Source organism: Phodopus roborovskii, unplaced genomic scaffold, assembly GCF_943737965.1.
Source record: "Phodopus roborovskii unplaced genomic scaffold, PHOROB, whole genome shotgun sequence".
In the NCBI taxonomy this organism is placed as follows: Eukaryota; Metazoa; Chordata; class Mammalia; order Rodentia; family Cricetidae; genus Phodopus; species Phodopus roborovskii.
In genome coordinates this window covers 967,245-984,270 of record NW_026125489.1, presented here as the reverse complement: position 1 = coordinate 984,270, position 17,026 = coordinate 967,245, and the positions used below count along the sequence as shown (strand labels likewise).

At 45.8% G+C, this 17,026-nt stretch overlaps 1 protein-coding gene and 1 non-coding gene across 2 annotated transcripts; one reads left to right on the top strand and one right to left on the bottom strand.

Annotated features, from left to right (window-relative positions):
- Positions 1–2,085: 2,085 nt before the first annotated feature.
- On the top strand, positions 2,086–2,192 carry LOC127215869 (U6 spliceosomal RNA). Its single transcript, XR_007833987.1, has one exon. It is a non-coding gene; the product is annotated as a U6 spliceosomal RNA (small nuclear RNA).
- Positions 2,193–14,878: 12,686 nt separating this feature from the next.
- Rps26 (ribosomal protein S26) lies at positions 14,879–16,606 on the bottom strand. The gene is made up of 4 exons (XM_051176039.1): positions 16,512–16,606; positions 16,088–16,265; positions 15,411–15,541; positions 14,879–14,986 (listed from the first exon to the last, which is right to left on the bottom strand). Exons 1-4 carry the CDS (start codon positions 16,512–16,514, stop codon positions 14,951–14,953), a joined length of 348 nt encoding a protein of 115 aa, XP_051031996.1. The 5' UTR covers positions 16,515–16,606; the 3' UTR covers positions 14,879–14,950.
- Positions 16,607–17,026: the final 420 nt, after the last annotated feature.

The following is a 17,026-nucleotide window of genomic DNA, read 5'->3' as shown; positions in this document are numbered from 1 at the left end:
TACACTATGAATATATATTGCTCTCATTGGTTGATAACAAAAGCTGCTTTGGCCTATAGCAAGACAGAATACAGCTAGGCAAGAAAGACAAACTGAATACAGGGAAAAAGCAGAAGGAAGTCAGGAGAGATTCCAGAAGCAAGATGCCAGCAGACCGGTAACACCACAGCCACGTGGCCATACATAGATTAATAGAAATGTGCTAATTTAGGGCTGGAGAGATGGCTCAGAGGTTGCTCTTCTAGAGGTCCTGAGTTCAATTTCCAGCAACCACATGGTGGCTCACAGCCATCTATAATATGATCTGGTGCCCTCTGCAGGCAGAACACTGTATACATAATAAATAAATCTTAAAAAGGAAGAAAGAAGGAAAGAAAGGAAGGAGTTAATTTAAATGCAAGAACTAGTTAGTAATAAGCCTCAATTATAGTCCAAACATTCTGTAATTAATATTAAGCTCTGAGTGGTTCTTTAGGAGAGGCTGAGGGACAGGGTGGAAAAGAGAAACCTCTGTTTATAGTCCCTAGCTGGTGAAACTGATGGACTCTAACCCTCTGAAACTGTAAGCGAAATTAGACACTTCCTTTTACAAGCTGCCTTGGTCATGGTGTTTTATCACAGCAATAGAAAAGTGACTGAGACAATTCCCTGAAAGCAAACAAAAAGATGCAGGGCACTGTGTTACACACTTTAGGCAGAGACAGGAAGATCTCTGTTAGGTTTTGAGGCCAACCCAGTTTACATGGCAAGTTCCAGGACAGCCAGGACAACATAGAAAGATCCTGTCTCAGAATAAACAAACAAAAGGATATTTATGAAGGGACTATTTGACTATTTCCCTCTTTTATTTTTCTTTCTTTTTTTAAAATTTATTTATTTTTATTTTATTTGACCACATGTATGCCTGTCTGTGTGAGGGCATCAGATCCTGGAGTTACAGACAATGCCGGGATTTGGGATTTGAATTCAGGATCTCTGGAAGAGCAGTCAGTGATCTTAACCACTAAGCCATCTCTCCAACCCTCTTTTATTTTTCTTAAGACAGGGCCTCATCGGGTAGCTCAGTCTGGTCTGGAACTTGTTAGGTGGCTGAGGATGACTGTGAACTTCTGATCATGTCTCTTCATCCCTGGTTCTGGGATTACTGGCATGTATTGCTACATCCAGTTTTTGTGGTACTGGGGATAGAACACAGGGCTTCCTGCATGCTAGGCAAGCATTCTACCAACTGAGCTACATCCCCTTGGCTTCCTGTTTCATACCCCAGGCCTAGAGTTTCTTCATGCATGTTTCTCATGCTGATTGGTATTTTGTTTTTATAATTGCCAATGCCGAGAAGGACACTTTGTATGATACATGGCCCAAGTATGTCTGGGACCATTTCAGAAATTGTTGGAAATTCTGTCCTGGTCTTAAGCCAAAATTCAGTCCACGGTTATTTATTTATTTTGGGAGCAGGGTCTCACTCAGAAGCCAAGGCTGGTTTTAACTCTCAGTGATGCTCCTGCCTCAGCCTCCTCAGTGCTAGGATCATAGGTATGCAGCTTCCCTGTTCCCTTTCTGTGCAGCGACCCTTTAGATCCTTGAAGGTGTCTTTCGTTTCTCATTGTTTGCAGTGTTTGGAGGTCTTCTCAGTTTCCTTCAAGTGGCTTGGCTGACAATCCCTACTGTTACCCAGGCCTCTCTCTGCTGTACCTGGTCCAGTGTGTCAATGTGCGTAGCCTAGAGTGAATCAGATATCACAGGTGGGCTATCATTTAGCTCATCCTGAACACTATAGTCATGGAGCCCAAGAGAAAATGGCCCAGCAATTCAAGTCCTCAGTATAGACAAGACAAATAAATCCTCACCAAAACACTTGTACGTATGTTTTTTGTTGTTGCTTTGTTTTGTTCTGAAGACTGAATTTGGGCTTTGTATATGCTAGACAAGTACTGTACCGTCAAGCCACATCCTCAGCATGAATTATTCATAACAATAACCATGAGATGGAAACAACCCAAATGCCCACTAGTGGGAGAATGAATTTTAAAATGTAATGTATTGAAAGAGTAGATATCGTCCAACTGGAAAATAAATGGAGTAGTGCTGGCTTCGGCAGCACAAATACTAAAATTGGAACGATACAGAGAAGATTAGCATGGCCCCTGCTCAAGGGTGACACACAAATTCGTGAAGTGTTCCATACTTAAAACAAACAGAATGAATGGAGTAGCTGTGTCTCTGTGGCGCAATCAGTTAGCACATTCAGCTGTTAACCAAAAGGTTGGTGGTTCATGCCCACCCCGGGACATTGTGTGGCTTTTATAAGCCGGGTGATAGTTTGGAATGCCTTTAATCCCAGCACTCAGGAGGCAGAGGCAGGTGGATCTCTTAGCTCAAAGACAGCCTGGTCTACAGAGTGACTTCCAGGATGGGCTCCAAAGCTAAAGAGGAATCGTATTTCAGAAAATAAATAAATAAATACATTGAATGGAGGGGCTGGTGAGATGTCTCAGCTGTTAAGAGTGCTTGCCACTTAAGACCTGAGTTTGATTCTCAGAACCCACAGAGCCGTGGTGGGAAGAAGAACCAACTCCTGAAAGATGTGCTCTGGTTGGGCTGTGGTAACTCTCTCCTTTTAATCTAGCACAAGGGAGGCAGAGGCAGGTGGATCTCAGAGAGGTCCAGACAAGCCTGGTCTACAGAATGAACTCCAGGACAGCCAGGAACACAGAGAGTTACACAGAGACACCCTGACCCCTGTCTTGAAAACCATTTAAAAGAAAGGAAGGAAGGAAGGAAGGAGGAAAGAAGACAGTTGTGCTCTGATCTCACACACGCGTGCATACACACACACACACACACACACACACAATGCCCTCTTCTCGTCTCCTCGGACTCCAAGCTTGCAGGTGGTGCACAGACAATGTTCATACAGGCAAAGTACTCAAAATAAAATAAGATAGTGACTGAAGAAGACATCTAATACTGATCTGACAACCTCATACATGCATACACACCACACACATGCACACAACATGTACATATACACAGGCACCCCCCCACACCACACACATGCACACAACACTCACACATGCGCACACACACCACACGTGCATATATACCACACACACACACACACACACAAACACACACACACAGAATAAAAGGTAAAAGGTAATAGTTATGGTAAGGACCCAGCTTCCGTGGCTACAATCACTCTGTGGGGTTACAGCCCTATTTACTCCTGAGTAAACCTGCCCCTCCTCCTCCATGCTACAGATAAACAAAACCATTAAAGCAATTTGTGGTAGGAATGTACCTGCTATTCTTTCCAAAGGCAGCCGCCTCTGGTCCGGCCGTCCTGGGCTCAAGCCTTCCTGGGCTCTGGGTAGCTGAGACTACATCATGAACCTAGGCACCAAACTTGCCTGATGCCTCTGCCTGTGGCCTTGAGATAAAGCAGATGAGACAGCAGTCATTTTTCTCCTGTGAGCCTCCTCCCTCCTACCCAAGTCTTGGGCTCCAAGTTCCTCCTGCCACCCTTGGCCACCATTCTGTCCATATCCAGTGTCCGTGAGTCCACAGTACTTGATCCCGAACCTGGGTCTGTCTCTGTCTTCCCTCAACACCTTCTGCCTATGGGTCACTCTAGCTTGGATTTCCCCAAACAGATATGTGAAAGTTAAGTGACTGTCATCAAAGCATAGCTGTGAGCTGTAAGGGAAAAGTTAGGCAACTGCTGATTTGTTTTGTTGTTATTGTTGTTTTGATCTGGCTGAAACCCAGAGTGGCCTTGAAGTCAAAAGGATCTTGTTTCAGCCTCTTAGTTTTCATTTTTAAAATTGCCTTTCTCAAAGTTTAATCCCAGTACTCAGGAGGCAGAGGCAGATGGATCTCTATGAGTCTGAGGCCAGCCTGGCCTACAGAGTGAGTTCCAGGACAGTCAGCACTGCTTGATGAGAAACCCTGTGTTGAAAAACAAAAACAAAACAAATCAAAGAAGGTTACCTTTATCTCTGTGTGTAGGAGGGATGAGTGGGTGTGGAGGTGTTTGTGCTGCACTCTGTGTGGGGATTAGTGGACAACTGAGAGCTGGTTTCTCCTTCTACTGTGGAACCCATGTATCAATCAAACTAAGGTCATCAGGTTTTGGTGGCAAGTGCCTTTACCTACTGAGCTGCCTTGCTGCCTCAAATATTTGCTTATTTATTCAGTTATATTCCTATGAATGTGTCTGCTTGTCTGTGCAATACTTGTATGCCCAAAGAGGCTAGAACTGGAGTGAATGTGAGAGCCGTGTAGGTACTGAAAACTGAGCCCAGGTCCTCTGCAAGGGCAGCAATCGCTCTGAACCGCTGAGCCAGCCACCACTCCAGCCTTACTTCAACATCTTGTGTTCAGGTTCCCGGCATGTGCTACTAGAACCCTGCCAGACTTATGACATCAGTGTTTGAGGTGAGGAAAAAAATCGAGTTGACATATTTTAAATAGTCAAGAAAGAATGTATGAGCCAAAGCAGAATCAGCCTTCAACTATAACACGCACAGACAGACAGTTATAGATGCAAAGGAGCTCTGAGAACATTGCTTCCACGAGCCCTGAGCCCTTCCTGTCAAAGAACTGTAGGGCAGTGATGATGCACGCCTTTAGTCCCATTTGGAAGCAGACAGATCTCTGGGATTTGAATCCAGCCTGGTCCATAGAGCGAGTTCCAGAACAGCCAGAGCCACACAGAGAGAAACCCTGTCTTAAAATAAACAAACCTGGGGGGGCTGGAGAGATGGCTTGGTGGTTAAGAGCACTGGCTGCTCTTCCAGAGGACCTGAGTTCAATTCCCAGCAACCATATGTTGGCTCATAACCATCTATATTAGGATGTGATGCCCTTTTTTGGTATGTAGGTATATATGTAGAGCATTCATACATAAAATATTAAAATTTAAAAAAATATATCAGCCAGGTGGTGGTGGCCCATGCCCTTACTCCCAGCACTCAGGAAGCAGAGGCCTGGCCAAGCTACACAGAGAAACCCTGTCTTGAAAAACAAAACACAAATCAATCTGAACTATAAGAGTTCCAGGGCAACATGGACTACATAGTAAGACCTTGTCTCCAATGAAAGAAATTATTCCAGACAACCAAACTAGTTTAGAGATGCATCAACATAAGCGTTGAAAGCAAGCACTGTACATTAGTTATATATAGGCCAGGATGAAAGCTAGAGAAGATAAATATAGTGACCATTTTACCTGAGAGTACAGATATGTTTAAAAAATAGAATAGGGGGCTGGAGAGATGGTTCAGCCGTTAAGAGCACTGGCTGCTTTCTTCCAGAGGACCCAGGTGCAATTCCCAGCAACCACATGGCAGCTCACATGTAACTGTCTATAACTCCAGTTTCAGAGGACTGGACACCAATGGCACCTACTGAGCCACCTTGCTGCCTCAAATATTTGGTTATTTATTCAGTTATATTCCTATGGATATGTCTGCTTGTCTGTGCAATACTTGTATGCCCAAAGAGGCTAGAACTACACACACACACAAACACACACACATACCACACACACACACACACCTGCTACTACTACTTTTAAAAGAATGCAGACAACTGAAGACATGCACAGGATGAGCTCAGGAAGAGTCATGACTTTTGTTTTGTAAAGTTGGACTATGTATGCCTCCTTCCACTGTGGCTGTCTAGAGTCCCAGACACCTACTGACATTTTTTTGTTTGTGTTTGTTGTTTTCATATTACAGTTTCTCATTTGTTAGTGTGGTAGTTTGAGTGAGAATGTCCCCCAGGGGTTCTGACATCTGAACACTTGTTTCCCAGCTAGTGGTGCTGTTTGAGATATCATGGGAGATGTCATTCTGTAAATATGTTTCTCTTATTGGTTAATGAATAAAGCCCTGTTGGCCAATAGGAAAGCAATATAGGCAGGACCAGGAGACAAGGAGGATTCTGGGAGATGTAGTGGGAGGGTCAAGATGTAGGGACTTGAGAGAAGTCCAGACCCTCTCTCTGGTAAGATAAGACCAGGTGGAAACACTTAGATTAATAGAAGTGGGTTAATATTTAAGACAGAGCTAGGCAACAACAACAACAACAAAACGCTAGTAACAGGCCAACAGCTTTATATCTAATATAGCATCTCTGTGTGTTATTTGGGACTGATGTAGCTCTGGACAAGGCTGGCGGGAAAACTGCTCATAACAGAGATAGCTTTGTGGAGGAAGTCACTGGAGGAACGATTTGGGAGTTTAAAGACCCCCACCGTTTTAAATTTACTTTCTCTGTTTGGCACTTGCAGCTGCTGCCCCAACCACCACGTGTGGTCACTGCTGTCTGCCTCTGTCACCAACATGGACTAAAACCCAGATGAACTTTTTCTTCTGTAAGTTGCCTGGGTCACAGTGTTTTATCACAGCAATAGAAAAGCAATTGATACAGTTTGTTTTGAGACCGAGTGAGTCTCATTGTGTAGCCTTTGGTGCTCTGGTACTAGCTGTATGGTCCAAGGTGGCCTCAGATTGATAGTGACCCCTGGTTTCCAGCCTCCTGATAATTGAGATTACAGGTATGTGCTCATCTTTGTCCTCTGTTTGTTTGTTTTACTGGAGACTTCATGGCACAGGTAATACCTAAGCAGAAATGTGATGGGTCAGCAGGAATAGGATGCTAGTGGCCCCAGAGGGAAACGGCCCACAAGGCCTGTTTGTTTGCCCTCCCTTGGCTTCTCAGTTCCAGCATTAACAGACGGGCAAATAACAGACAGGCCCCCTTCAGAAATGAGGGCCTTGTGATCTACTGTCAGGCAAAGCAGACAGAGAATTTCCTAAATGCTCAACCCAAGGCAGGGTGGAGATTAGTTGGTATGATTTTCCTTGAGGAAGAGCAGTTTTAGTTTCTGTGTCTTGACTTGGGAAGTGACGTTATGAACCGGGAACAGTGAGGAAAAACAAGACATGCATTTCTCATAACATCACGACATCCTGCACACAGATACACACCTTGTGTGGTAGAACATTATTTTCAGGTGTGTGACTTTTGTTTATGCTGCATCTGTTTAACTCTGTGAAGCTGTTGTTCTCTGCCAGCCACACTGCTACCTTGCCAGACTCGGAGTAAGAAGGAAAGCAAGTTATACAGAAATAATAAAGATAAAAGCCCAGAGGAAAAAGGTAGTTGCGATAATTTAAGTAAAGCTGGCAAGAAACAAGCCAAGCTAAGGCCACAGCATTCATAAGTAATAATAAGACTCTGTGTGTGATTTACTTGGGAGCTGGTGGTGGGCCCCTCAAGAACACCACAAGAATTAAAAAAAAAAAAAAAAAAAATTTTTTCTCACAGTAACCTTGCTTCAACAAAAATAGAATTTAACCAGCTAAATATTAAACCTCTGGGCTGGCAAGATGGGTTGGAAGGTAAACACACTTGTCTTCTAATTCTCACTACCTGAATTCAGTGGTTGGAATCTATGTAAAGATAGAGTCAGGTTAATCCCAGCAGCACTCGGGAGGCAGAGGCAGGTGGATCTCTGAGTTTGAGGCCAGCCTGGTCTACAGAGTGAGTTCTAGGACAGCCAGGGCTACACAGAGAAACACTGTCTCCAAAAATCCAAAAGCCAAAACAAAACACAAATGGAAGTCATGCCAAGGCGAAGGAGAGAACAGACTCTCCCAAATTTTTCTCTAGCCTTTACAGTGTGCCAGACCATTCCCCACACAACACTCGGACACACGCAATCATGAGAACTAAATTTAAAATAACTAAACCTCTGAGATGGCTTAATGTGCATCACTTGTGTAGGAACCCAAGGAGGCCAGAAGGGTTTGTGGGATTCCCTGGCACTGGAGTTACCTATGGTTGCCTGCTGTTGGTGCTGGGAAGCGAACTCCAGTTAAATCAAGAGCATTTACCCTTGGAGCCACCTTCCCATTGCTAGTGTGTGTCACTGTGCCTGGCATTTTTATGTGGATTCTGGGGCTTGAACTCAGATCCTCATGTTGCAGGGGAGGCCCTTTACCAACTGAGCCATCAACCCCCAGCCATTTTATTACTTTTTGACAAAGATGTAAAGACAGTTCAATAGAGGAGTAATAATGGGGTTTTTTGCTTATCATTATTGTTTCAGGGTTTTTGGGGAGAGGGGCTTATATGTATGTTATTTTGTTTTTTGTTGTTGCTGTTTTGTTTTTTAAGACTGGGTTTCTCTGTAGCTTTGCAGCCTGTCCTGGAACTGGCTCTATAGACCAAACTGGCCTAGAACTCACCTTCCTCTGCCCCTTCCTCTGCCTCCTGTGTGCTGGAATTAGAAGTGTGTACCACTACTGCTTAGTCGTTATTTTGTTTTTGAGATGGTTTCTCTGTGTAGCCCTGGCTGTCCTGAAACTCATGTAGACTAGGCTGGCCTTGAACTCAGACTGTGCCTGCCTATGCCTCCCACATGTTGGTATTAAAGGAGTGAGCATGCACAGCTGTGTAAGTAGCTTATTTTATTTTTTTAAGAAGCTGTGGTGTAGCCAAGATTGGCTTTGAATTTGTGTGTAGAAGAGACTATCCTTGAATTTCTGATCTTCCTGCCTCTACCTTCTAAGAGCTGAGATTAAGAGGCAGGTGGATCTCTGAGTTTGAGGCCAGTCTGGTCTACAAAGCTAGTTTCAGGACAGCCAAGGCTACACAGAGAAGCCCTGTCATGAAAAAACAAAAAACAAAACAACAGCAACAAAAACCAAACCCAGGTTTTGTTCTGTTTTTGTCTACCACAGTGCTGGGGATCAAACCAGGGCCTCCATTGGGCTATGGTCCAGCATTAAGTGTTGATTTTGTTTGTTTTGAGACACGGTCCCGTGTAGCACAAGTTGGTCTTGAACTTACTGTGTGTTGGGGATGGAGAATGACTGAACCCTGTCGTGAGATAGTTCTGTGGCACTGACCACGCCCATTGGGGGGGTGGAGCCATGGGCGGAGTGACCTGTGGAAGGAGGTCGGAGGGGCCAGGAAAGGCGCTCTCTTTCTAGCGTGACTTGGACAGGAGAGGATCGGGTTGAATTTCCTGGTGTTCATCTGTCTAGGTTGTAAGTTATTTCTCCCTGAATAAACATCTATTCGGCCTATTTGTTTATCCTGATCCTTATTTACCGCGATAGAACCCCTGTTCCAATTTCCTCCTCCCTGTCCATCACCCTGAGAGTCGTGCTAGCAAACTGGTCTGTACTTCTCTTTAAAAGTCAGCCTTAGAGTTAGACTTGAATAGGTGTTGCATACCTAGAATTCCACACTTGGGTGTGGAGGCAGGAGGGTTAGGAGTTCAAGGTCATTCTCAGCTGCACAGAGAGTTTGGGCTAGCCTGGGCTATATGGGACGCTCTCTCAAAAATAAATAAAAATTTAAAAAAGCACCAGGCCGTGGTGGCTCATGCCTTTAATGCCAAGAACATGCACACCGGAGTCAAAAGCAGGCGGATGGAGTTCTAGGACAGCCAGAACTGTTACACAGAGAAACCCTGTCTTGAAAAACAGAAAGCAGTGGCTATCCTGAGGATGGGCATGGTGGCACACATCTTTGATCCCAGCCCTGGGAAGGTACATACAAGGAGGAGGCGTGCTGTGCTAAGTGCAAGAGGAACCTTGGCGAATCCCATGTTGGGCGAGGGTGACCAAGGCGGGGGACAAACACGCCATGCAGACTTATTTAGTGATTACGGGCGGGGTCTCACTTTAAAGGGGTCCTTTGCACCTGCAAACAGACTAAGCACTCTGGGAACCCTGGGCTGACCAGGGCACTGCCTGAGAATGCATCCTGCCAGGTGACAGGGTCGGGCCAGCATGTCTGAATCCACACGAGGAGGCTCTCTCTCAATTACAGCCCAGCCTGGTCTACAGAGTGAAACCTGGTCAACAAAGAACGAACCTGAAGGGGGTGGGGTGGGGAGCTGCCACCCTGAGCGAGCTGTTAGATGTTGGTGGAGTGCACGATGGGTGGGCATGAGGCCCTGGGTCCCATCCAGCACCAAATGCTCAGTACTGCATCCCAGCATTGGAGGTGGAGGCAGGAGGATCGGGATAGGCTACGAGAGACCACGTGTCAGAAACAACCATGCTTGAGAGATGGCTCACCCAGTAAGAGCTGACAGGCACTGCTTTTCCAGAGGCCTTGAGTTTGGTTTCCAGCACAATTCCAGGGGACCTGATACCCACTTCTGGCCTCTTTAGGGACCTCCACACACGTGGCATACATATAATCATTCATGAAAATGAATAAAAATAAAAACTAAAATCTTTATTTTTGTTGTTGCTTTGTTTTTTTTTTTTTTTTGTTTTTCTAGACATGATTTCTCTGCGAACCCTTGGCTGTTCTGGAACTTGCTCTGTGCACCAGGCTGGCCTGAAATTCACAGAGATCCATCTGTCTTTGCCGAAGAGCTGGGATTAAAGGTGTGCGCCACTATGCCGGCTCTTTTGGAATCTTACATCAGTTGGTTTTGTGTAACACAGGACTTGGACTCTGCAGAAAGTCCCAAGTATACAGGAAATGAATATTTATTGACCAAGACTGGAGAGCTTGCTCGGAAGTTAAGAGCACTGGCTGCCCTTCCAGAGCACCCAGATTCCAAGTCTACAAGCCACACTGGGCGTCAAAACCCTCTGTAAACCCAGTCCCAGGGGATCTGGTGCCCTCTTCTGGCTCCCATAGGCACTGCATACGTACGGTGCACTGATGTACGTACGGCAGGCAAAACACCCACACACACATAAAAGTTAAAGATTATTGAACAAATACATTTGTGTTCTAGTCCCAGTTCTTGCATCTATGGTCATTGACTTTGGTGAGACTCATTAGCTGACCTCATTTGTGGTGGTTAAGAAATCCCATTTTATACCAGACATCCATCTTGGTACCGACTAGCTGTTTCTGACTCCGGTCCCTGGAAGGTAAGTTCCCAGCGACCCCCACCACAAAATGTACATCAGTGACTATCTTAACTGGTTATGACTAGTTGCTCTTTTGGCTTTTGTGACTTGCTTATGCAGCTACCCAAAAGCTGTTTTGAATGGCTTTAACCACTTAAATTGGCAGAACAATTTTTCCTTCCTCGCCTAGACACTGAAGGTCTTCTTGTGGTTTTCTCCTTTAAAAACTCTTTCCTTGGGGGCTGGAGAGATGGCTCAGTGGTCAAGAACGCTAGTTGGTCTTCTAGAGGTCTTAAGTTCAATTCCCAGCAACCACATGCCATCTGAAATAGAGATCTGGTGCCCTCTTCTGGCCTGAAGGGATACATGCAGGCAGAACACTGTACACATAATAAATACATCTAAAAAAACAAACAAAACAAAAAAACTCTTTCCTTTCTGACATGCCTGAGATTGGCCTTAAAGGCTATTGTCCTGCTAGCAGCTAATGAATAAATCTTTAAATTATAATTGCACTGAGTCTATGGTCTTTTCTTTTCAGGGGTCACAAACTCCACACATGAAGTGGATATATCCATATCCCTAATAGTAAATGCAAGAATAGACTTTGGGAACCAACAACATAGCTCAGTAGCTTAGTAGAAAAAGGAGCATGCTATCAGTCCTGATGGCCACACACACATACAGGATAAATATAATAGAAAACTTTAAAGGGGAGGCAGAGAGATGACTCAGACTTCTGTCCTTGCAGAAGACCTGGGTTCAGCTCCCAGCACCCACACGGTGGCCCACAACTATCCATAACTCCAGCTACAGGTCTGACTCCCTCTTCTGACCTCTAAGGTGTATGTACATGGCCACACCTGTATTGTACTATGCATTGCTGGGGATAGAACCCAGGCCTTCATGCACACTAGGTGTACTGGTTAGAGTTATAGTAACTTGACACAAGTTAGTCATTTGGGAAGACGAAGCCTCAATAGAGAAAATCACACACACACACACACACACACACACCCCTCCAGTTGGCCTGTGGCCCACTTTAAAAGTTGATGGTTGATATAGGAAGGCCCCTGGGCTGATGGTCCTGAACGCTGTAAGCAAGGGGGTTGGACAAGCCTTGGGGAGCAAGCCAGAAAGCAACACACCTCCGTAGCTTCTCCTTGCCTCTAGGTTTCTGCCCTGCTGAAGTTCCTGCCTGACTTCCCTCTGGGAGTAAAAGAATAAATACACCTTTTCCTCCCCAAGTTACTGTTGGCATAGTGTTTTGACACAGCAAAAGGAACTCTTAAGACACTAGGTAAGCTCTACTACCTGAGGTATAGCCCCAACTCTCTAGCTAGCTTAAAAACAAAAAGCAACAGGTTTTGCTGCAACTGGCCTTGAACTCCTGATTCTCTGCTTCCACCTCCAGAGTGCTAGGATTATAGGTGTGTGCAACCATGCATGCCCGGCTCCTGGCTAGCTCTTCCTTCTTATGTCCACTGCAATGGAAATAAAACTTTGCACGTTTTTGTCACCTTGTGTTCAACCATACCTTCCCACCCTTGATGGAACTAAGCAAGAGTCCAAGTAAGCCCTTCCTCACTTGAATAGTCTGTCAGGTATATTGGTCAGGGTGGAGAAAATTAACACAGCATGCAAGAGGCCCTAAATTCCATCCCCAGCTCTGCATAAATGTTCAGTTGGGGGGAAAAAAAAGGTAGTGCAGCTAGGGCTATATACAGTAACCCTATCTCAAAACCAAAAGCAAGGTGCCACACACCTTTAATCCCAGCATTGGGAGGCACGGGCAGGCAGATCTCCAAGTCCAAGGCCAGTCTGGTTTACAAAGCAAGTTCCAGAACAGCCAGGGTTGTTCAGAGAAACCCTGTCTTGAAAAACCAAACCAAACCAAAAGCTAGGGCTGGAGAGATGGCTCAGCAGTTACAAGCATTGACCCTTCTAAGGTATCCCACCACCCTCTTCTGGCCTCCATGGACACTGCACACACATAGTGTACAATAAAACCATTTAAAAACAGACTAGATGTGTGTAATAAAGAATATTAGCAGCGCCAGGTGGTAGTGGTGTACTCCTTTATTCCCAGCACCTGGGAGGCAGACAGGTTCATCTGAGTTGGAGGCCAGCCTTGTCTACAGTGAAATCTTGTCTTCAAAACTCAAAGGGAAAAAATTTCACAGCCATAGGTGATGAGGACTATCTTCCCCATGCACAATAGTTCTAGTGTACACAAAAGGGGAAACCCAAGCATTAGCTGTGTCCAAGGACAATCCAGGAACTCAATAGCCAATTTCTCATTAATGTCAACAGGTCCACCTCAACAGCTGCACCAATCTAGTTGGTAGTCAAAGGCCCCGCCTGCTTTGAACTCATTTAGTGTGGACACCTCAGTAGCATTTAGATGGATTTCAGGTTGCAGCAACCTACAAAACCTAGCGGGAAGGTTAACAATATACTGTTTTCATAGCCCTCAACAGGTTAAGCAAATGGCTGCTGGCTTTGATATAACATCTCAAGAGAGCCTGGGAATTTTATGAAGGATCCTAGTCCAACTCCCAGCACCCACCTATACCTGTTGCACTGAGCGGTCAGGGTGGATTATCTCACTACACCTGATTATTCACACAAGTTTTAATTAACATCTGAAGAACCTTGAAGCAATTGTTGGCCTCTCTGATAGCATGACTTTCCCTTTTCAAGTAGGTGGATGCCTGTATGTAGGTGACCTTCCTAGAGATGGCAATTGATGTTTTACAACTGGCTTTGGTTGAAGAAATGAGTAGCTTCAAAGCTTAATCAAAATCTTGCTCTGTAGTCCAGGATGACTTTAAATTACTGGGTATTGGGAGTTACCAAAACCTTCAACAGCCCTAGCTGCCCTCTGTACACCAGGCCTGCCTCGAGACCCACCTGTCTCTGCCCCCTAAGCGTTGAGATTACAAGTGTGCATCCCACTCGCTTGGCTCCAAAGGATTTTTAAAGACCATTGATTCCCCAGAACCAGTTATAGCTGTGAACTGCCATGAGCCAGGAAGTAAGAGCCAGGTACTCTGGGAATATTCAGTGCTTTTAATAAATCATGGTGTCATCTTCTAGTACCCTGTCCTCTGACATTCAAAGCCAAATACCGGCACTGGAACCCTTGGAAATAACCCAAGTAACAAGCACACTGACCCACCTATCCAGTTTCACTAATTATTAATGCCAAGCCCTTAATTATATCTTCAGGAAAAAACAAACACTTTGCATTGAGTTACTTGGGACAGACTGAGGATACTTTGTTCCCAAAACTGATGCTTAGATTGATGCCAGGCTCAGTGGAAAAGAACTGACCACTACAAGTTGCCCTCCATACCTTAGCCTCATGTGTTAGGGGCTCTCCCTATCAATTAAGAACAAGTTTCTGAGAATGTGAAGATCCTCAAGGTGCAGGGAATCACCAAAACTGCCAAGGACAGCAGGAGACCTTACCTCAAATCTAGACACAAGAGGTAACCATGTTATTAACAGGGGTAAACTAACCTAGAATTCTCTTAGCTTGTATTTCCTATCATGGTGATGACACCATCAATAGCTTTGCCATCAAGTAGTTTTTGCAAATACAATCACACCAAGGACCTTGAAACACGACACCATCCTTCCCTGTGACACTAGTCCCTGGACCACACATCTACAAATCATACTTAGTCCAAGGTACCAACTGGCTTATCTTTCAGAAAAATGTAACTGGTCAACTTAGGTAGGTATGTATGGCCGACAACACATCTTTAACCTTGGCCCACATAAAAAAGTTGAGCCTGACTCAAGCATGCACAGGATCTCGGAAGCTTACCAGCTGGCTAGCCTGAAGAGATTGCCTCAGAAAATAAGGTGTACAGAGCCCAACACCAAGTTTGTCCTGCCTTACTGTCTCCAGAAGCACACATAGAAAATGAATTAGCACACAATTTACACCGGACACAGACACACTCAAATGCTACATAAAGTATAAGTCCCATTTATTTTTCCAAGGTGTTTTTTACTTCTGTCTTCACGAAGCCATCTCTTTACATGGGTTTTGGAGGAGGTCGTGGCGCAGCACCCTGAAAATCGTAAGAGGAACCAAATTAAAACAAGGTACAGTACCCCAGAGGCAAAAGAGTCCAGGGTTAGCTAAAGCCACAGTTGAGACTTTTGTTAAAAAATAAATAACACACACAAATTCAAACTCACCCATACTTCATCTGTGTAGTTCAACCACAGAGCAAATTTAAGGACCTAGATTTGGTCCCTAGCATCACAGACACACAAAATCAAGGAAGACAACCCTGAATATCACCAATAACAATGGTTTCAGCCATGAATAAATTTAGGTTAAGACACCATACTATTCCAGTGGAAACAATCTACCAACTCTGAAAAAGCAAACACTTTGGTACCAGACTCAAACGTTAAGTGGGCACTTTCCTGGTTAAGACCCTGTGTCTCAAGGAAAAAAAAAAAAAAAAAAAAGCGGAATTTACTTACAGCAGGTCTAAATCGTGGCGGGGGTGTTCGGTCCTTCCGGGCTTCTCGAGATCGATTCCTGACTACTTTGCTATGGATGGCACAGCTCACACAGTAGTGCAGCTTTACATAGAGCTTGGGAAGTACGTAGGCTGACAGACAGAAAAGAGGTTTAGACACATGCCCCGTCCCCTCCACATCAACCCCCTTCCCCTATAAATCAAAAGGAATCGAACCATCATCTCAGCTTTACTGAATACCACCTGCAAACCAAACCCACAGCCTACATATACCGAGATAAAAGCCCATCTCTTGGGAGACGCCCCCATTCAAATGGCTAAGGGACACAGTTAAGCTCAAGCCAGGGAGGGGAAGAATCCAACTGTTTCCAGGTCCAATGCCTGCCATTCTCACTTAAAACACAGCCCACGCCTTTGATCCCAGCACTCAGGAAGCAGAGGCTGATGGATGTCTGAGTTCAAGGCCAGCCTGATCTACAGAGCAAGTCCCTGGACAGCCAAAAAAAAATGAAAAATAAATCACAAACTACCCGCACTGTCTTGTTTACAACCCAGTCTTAGAGTACTTTAAAAAAAAAATCCCAAGCTCAAACCTCAGCGTAAGCTAACAAACCACCCCACGCTCACACCTCGACATTAAGCCTGTTCCCTGTGCCATAGGCAGCCATGCACACTCACCGTCGAAGACGCTTGCTTCGGATATGTCCCTGACGGCAGCGGCCTCCACGATGTTGCGGATGACGAACTTCTTAATGGCCTTGTCCTTGGGCACGCACCGGGCGCAGTTCGTGCAGCGAATGGGCTGCACGTGGCCGCGGCCCTTCTTGGCACGCCCGTTGTTCCTCCTTTTTTTGGTCTGGCCGAGACGGAAAGGCACCCACGTTAGGACCGAGCGGCGCCACCTCCTCGGCGTCCGCCCTCTCCGGCCGGTCACCGCCCGCAGCCGCGGCACAGCGAGCCGCACGGACTTCCAGCCCGGGCTGCGGGGCGCACCCGGCCGCCGCCTCCTCCTCCGAGGCCCCGGTTCTCAGGCCCCTACAGCCCGAGACCCTGCCTGCCACCCGCTGCCCGGCTCGCGCCCTCACCACGCGGCCACACTCACCATCTTGGAGCCAAGACCCGAAAAGAGGATCCGGCGCCCCGCCGGCCACCCTTATATAGTGCGGGATCCCTACGCTCACGCCGGGGGAGAAGAAAAAAATTAGAGATGTGTAACTCTAACTACTCCTCGCAACTACTGCACTCAAATTCACCTAGTTGTTGAGAGTTTACGCTGAGGTGTAGGGTTAAAGCAAGTCGCTGCTGATTATCTATGGAGCAAAGTACCAGCGGGACTATTTATCCTGCCGGCGGAAGGATAAAATGGTATACGCTACGAACCAGGAAGCGATTCTAGGCTCTATAACATCCGGTTTACGTTGTCTCCAGAGCGGAAGTTACCTAGGATTCGCTCTCCGGACGCACACTCCCTGTTACGAGAGGCCCAAAGAGATGCATTGTGGGAGTTGTGTGGCTCGGAGAGGTCTCTGGCCTGGAGGAGCCGGACTAAAGGCGGCGCTGCACCACCGTGAGACGCTGTGGCTTCATTTCGTTGAAGTGTGTATGTTCTGTGTGTAG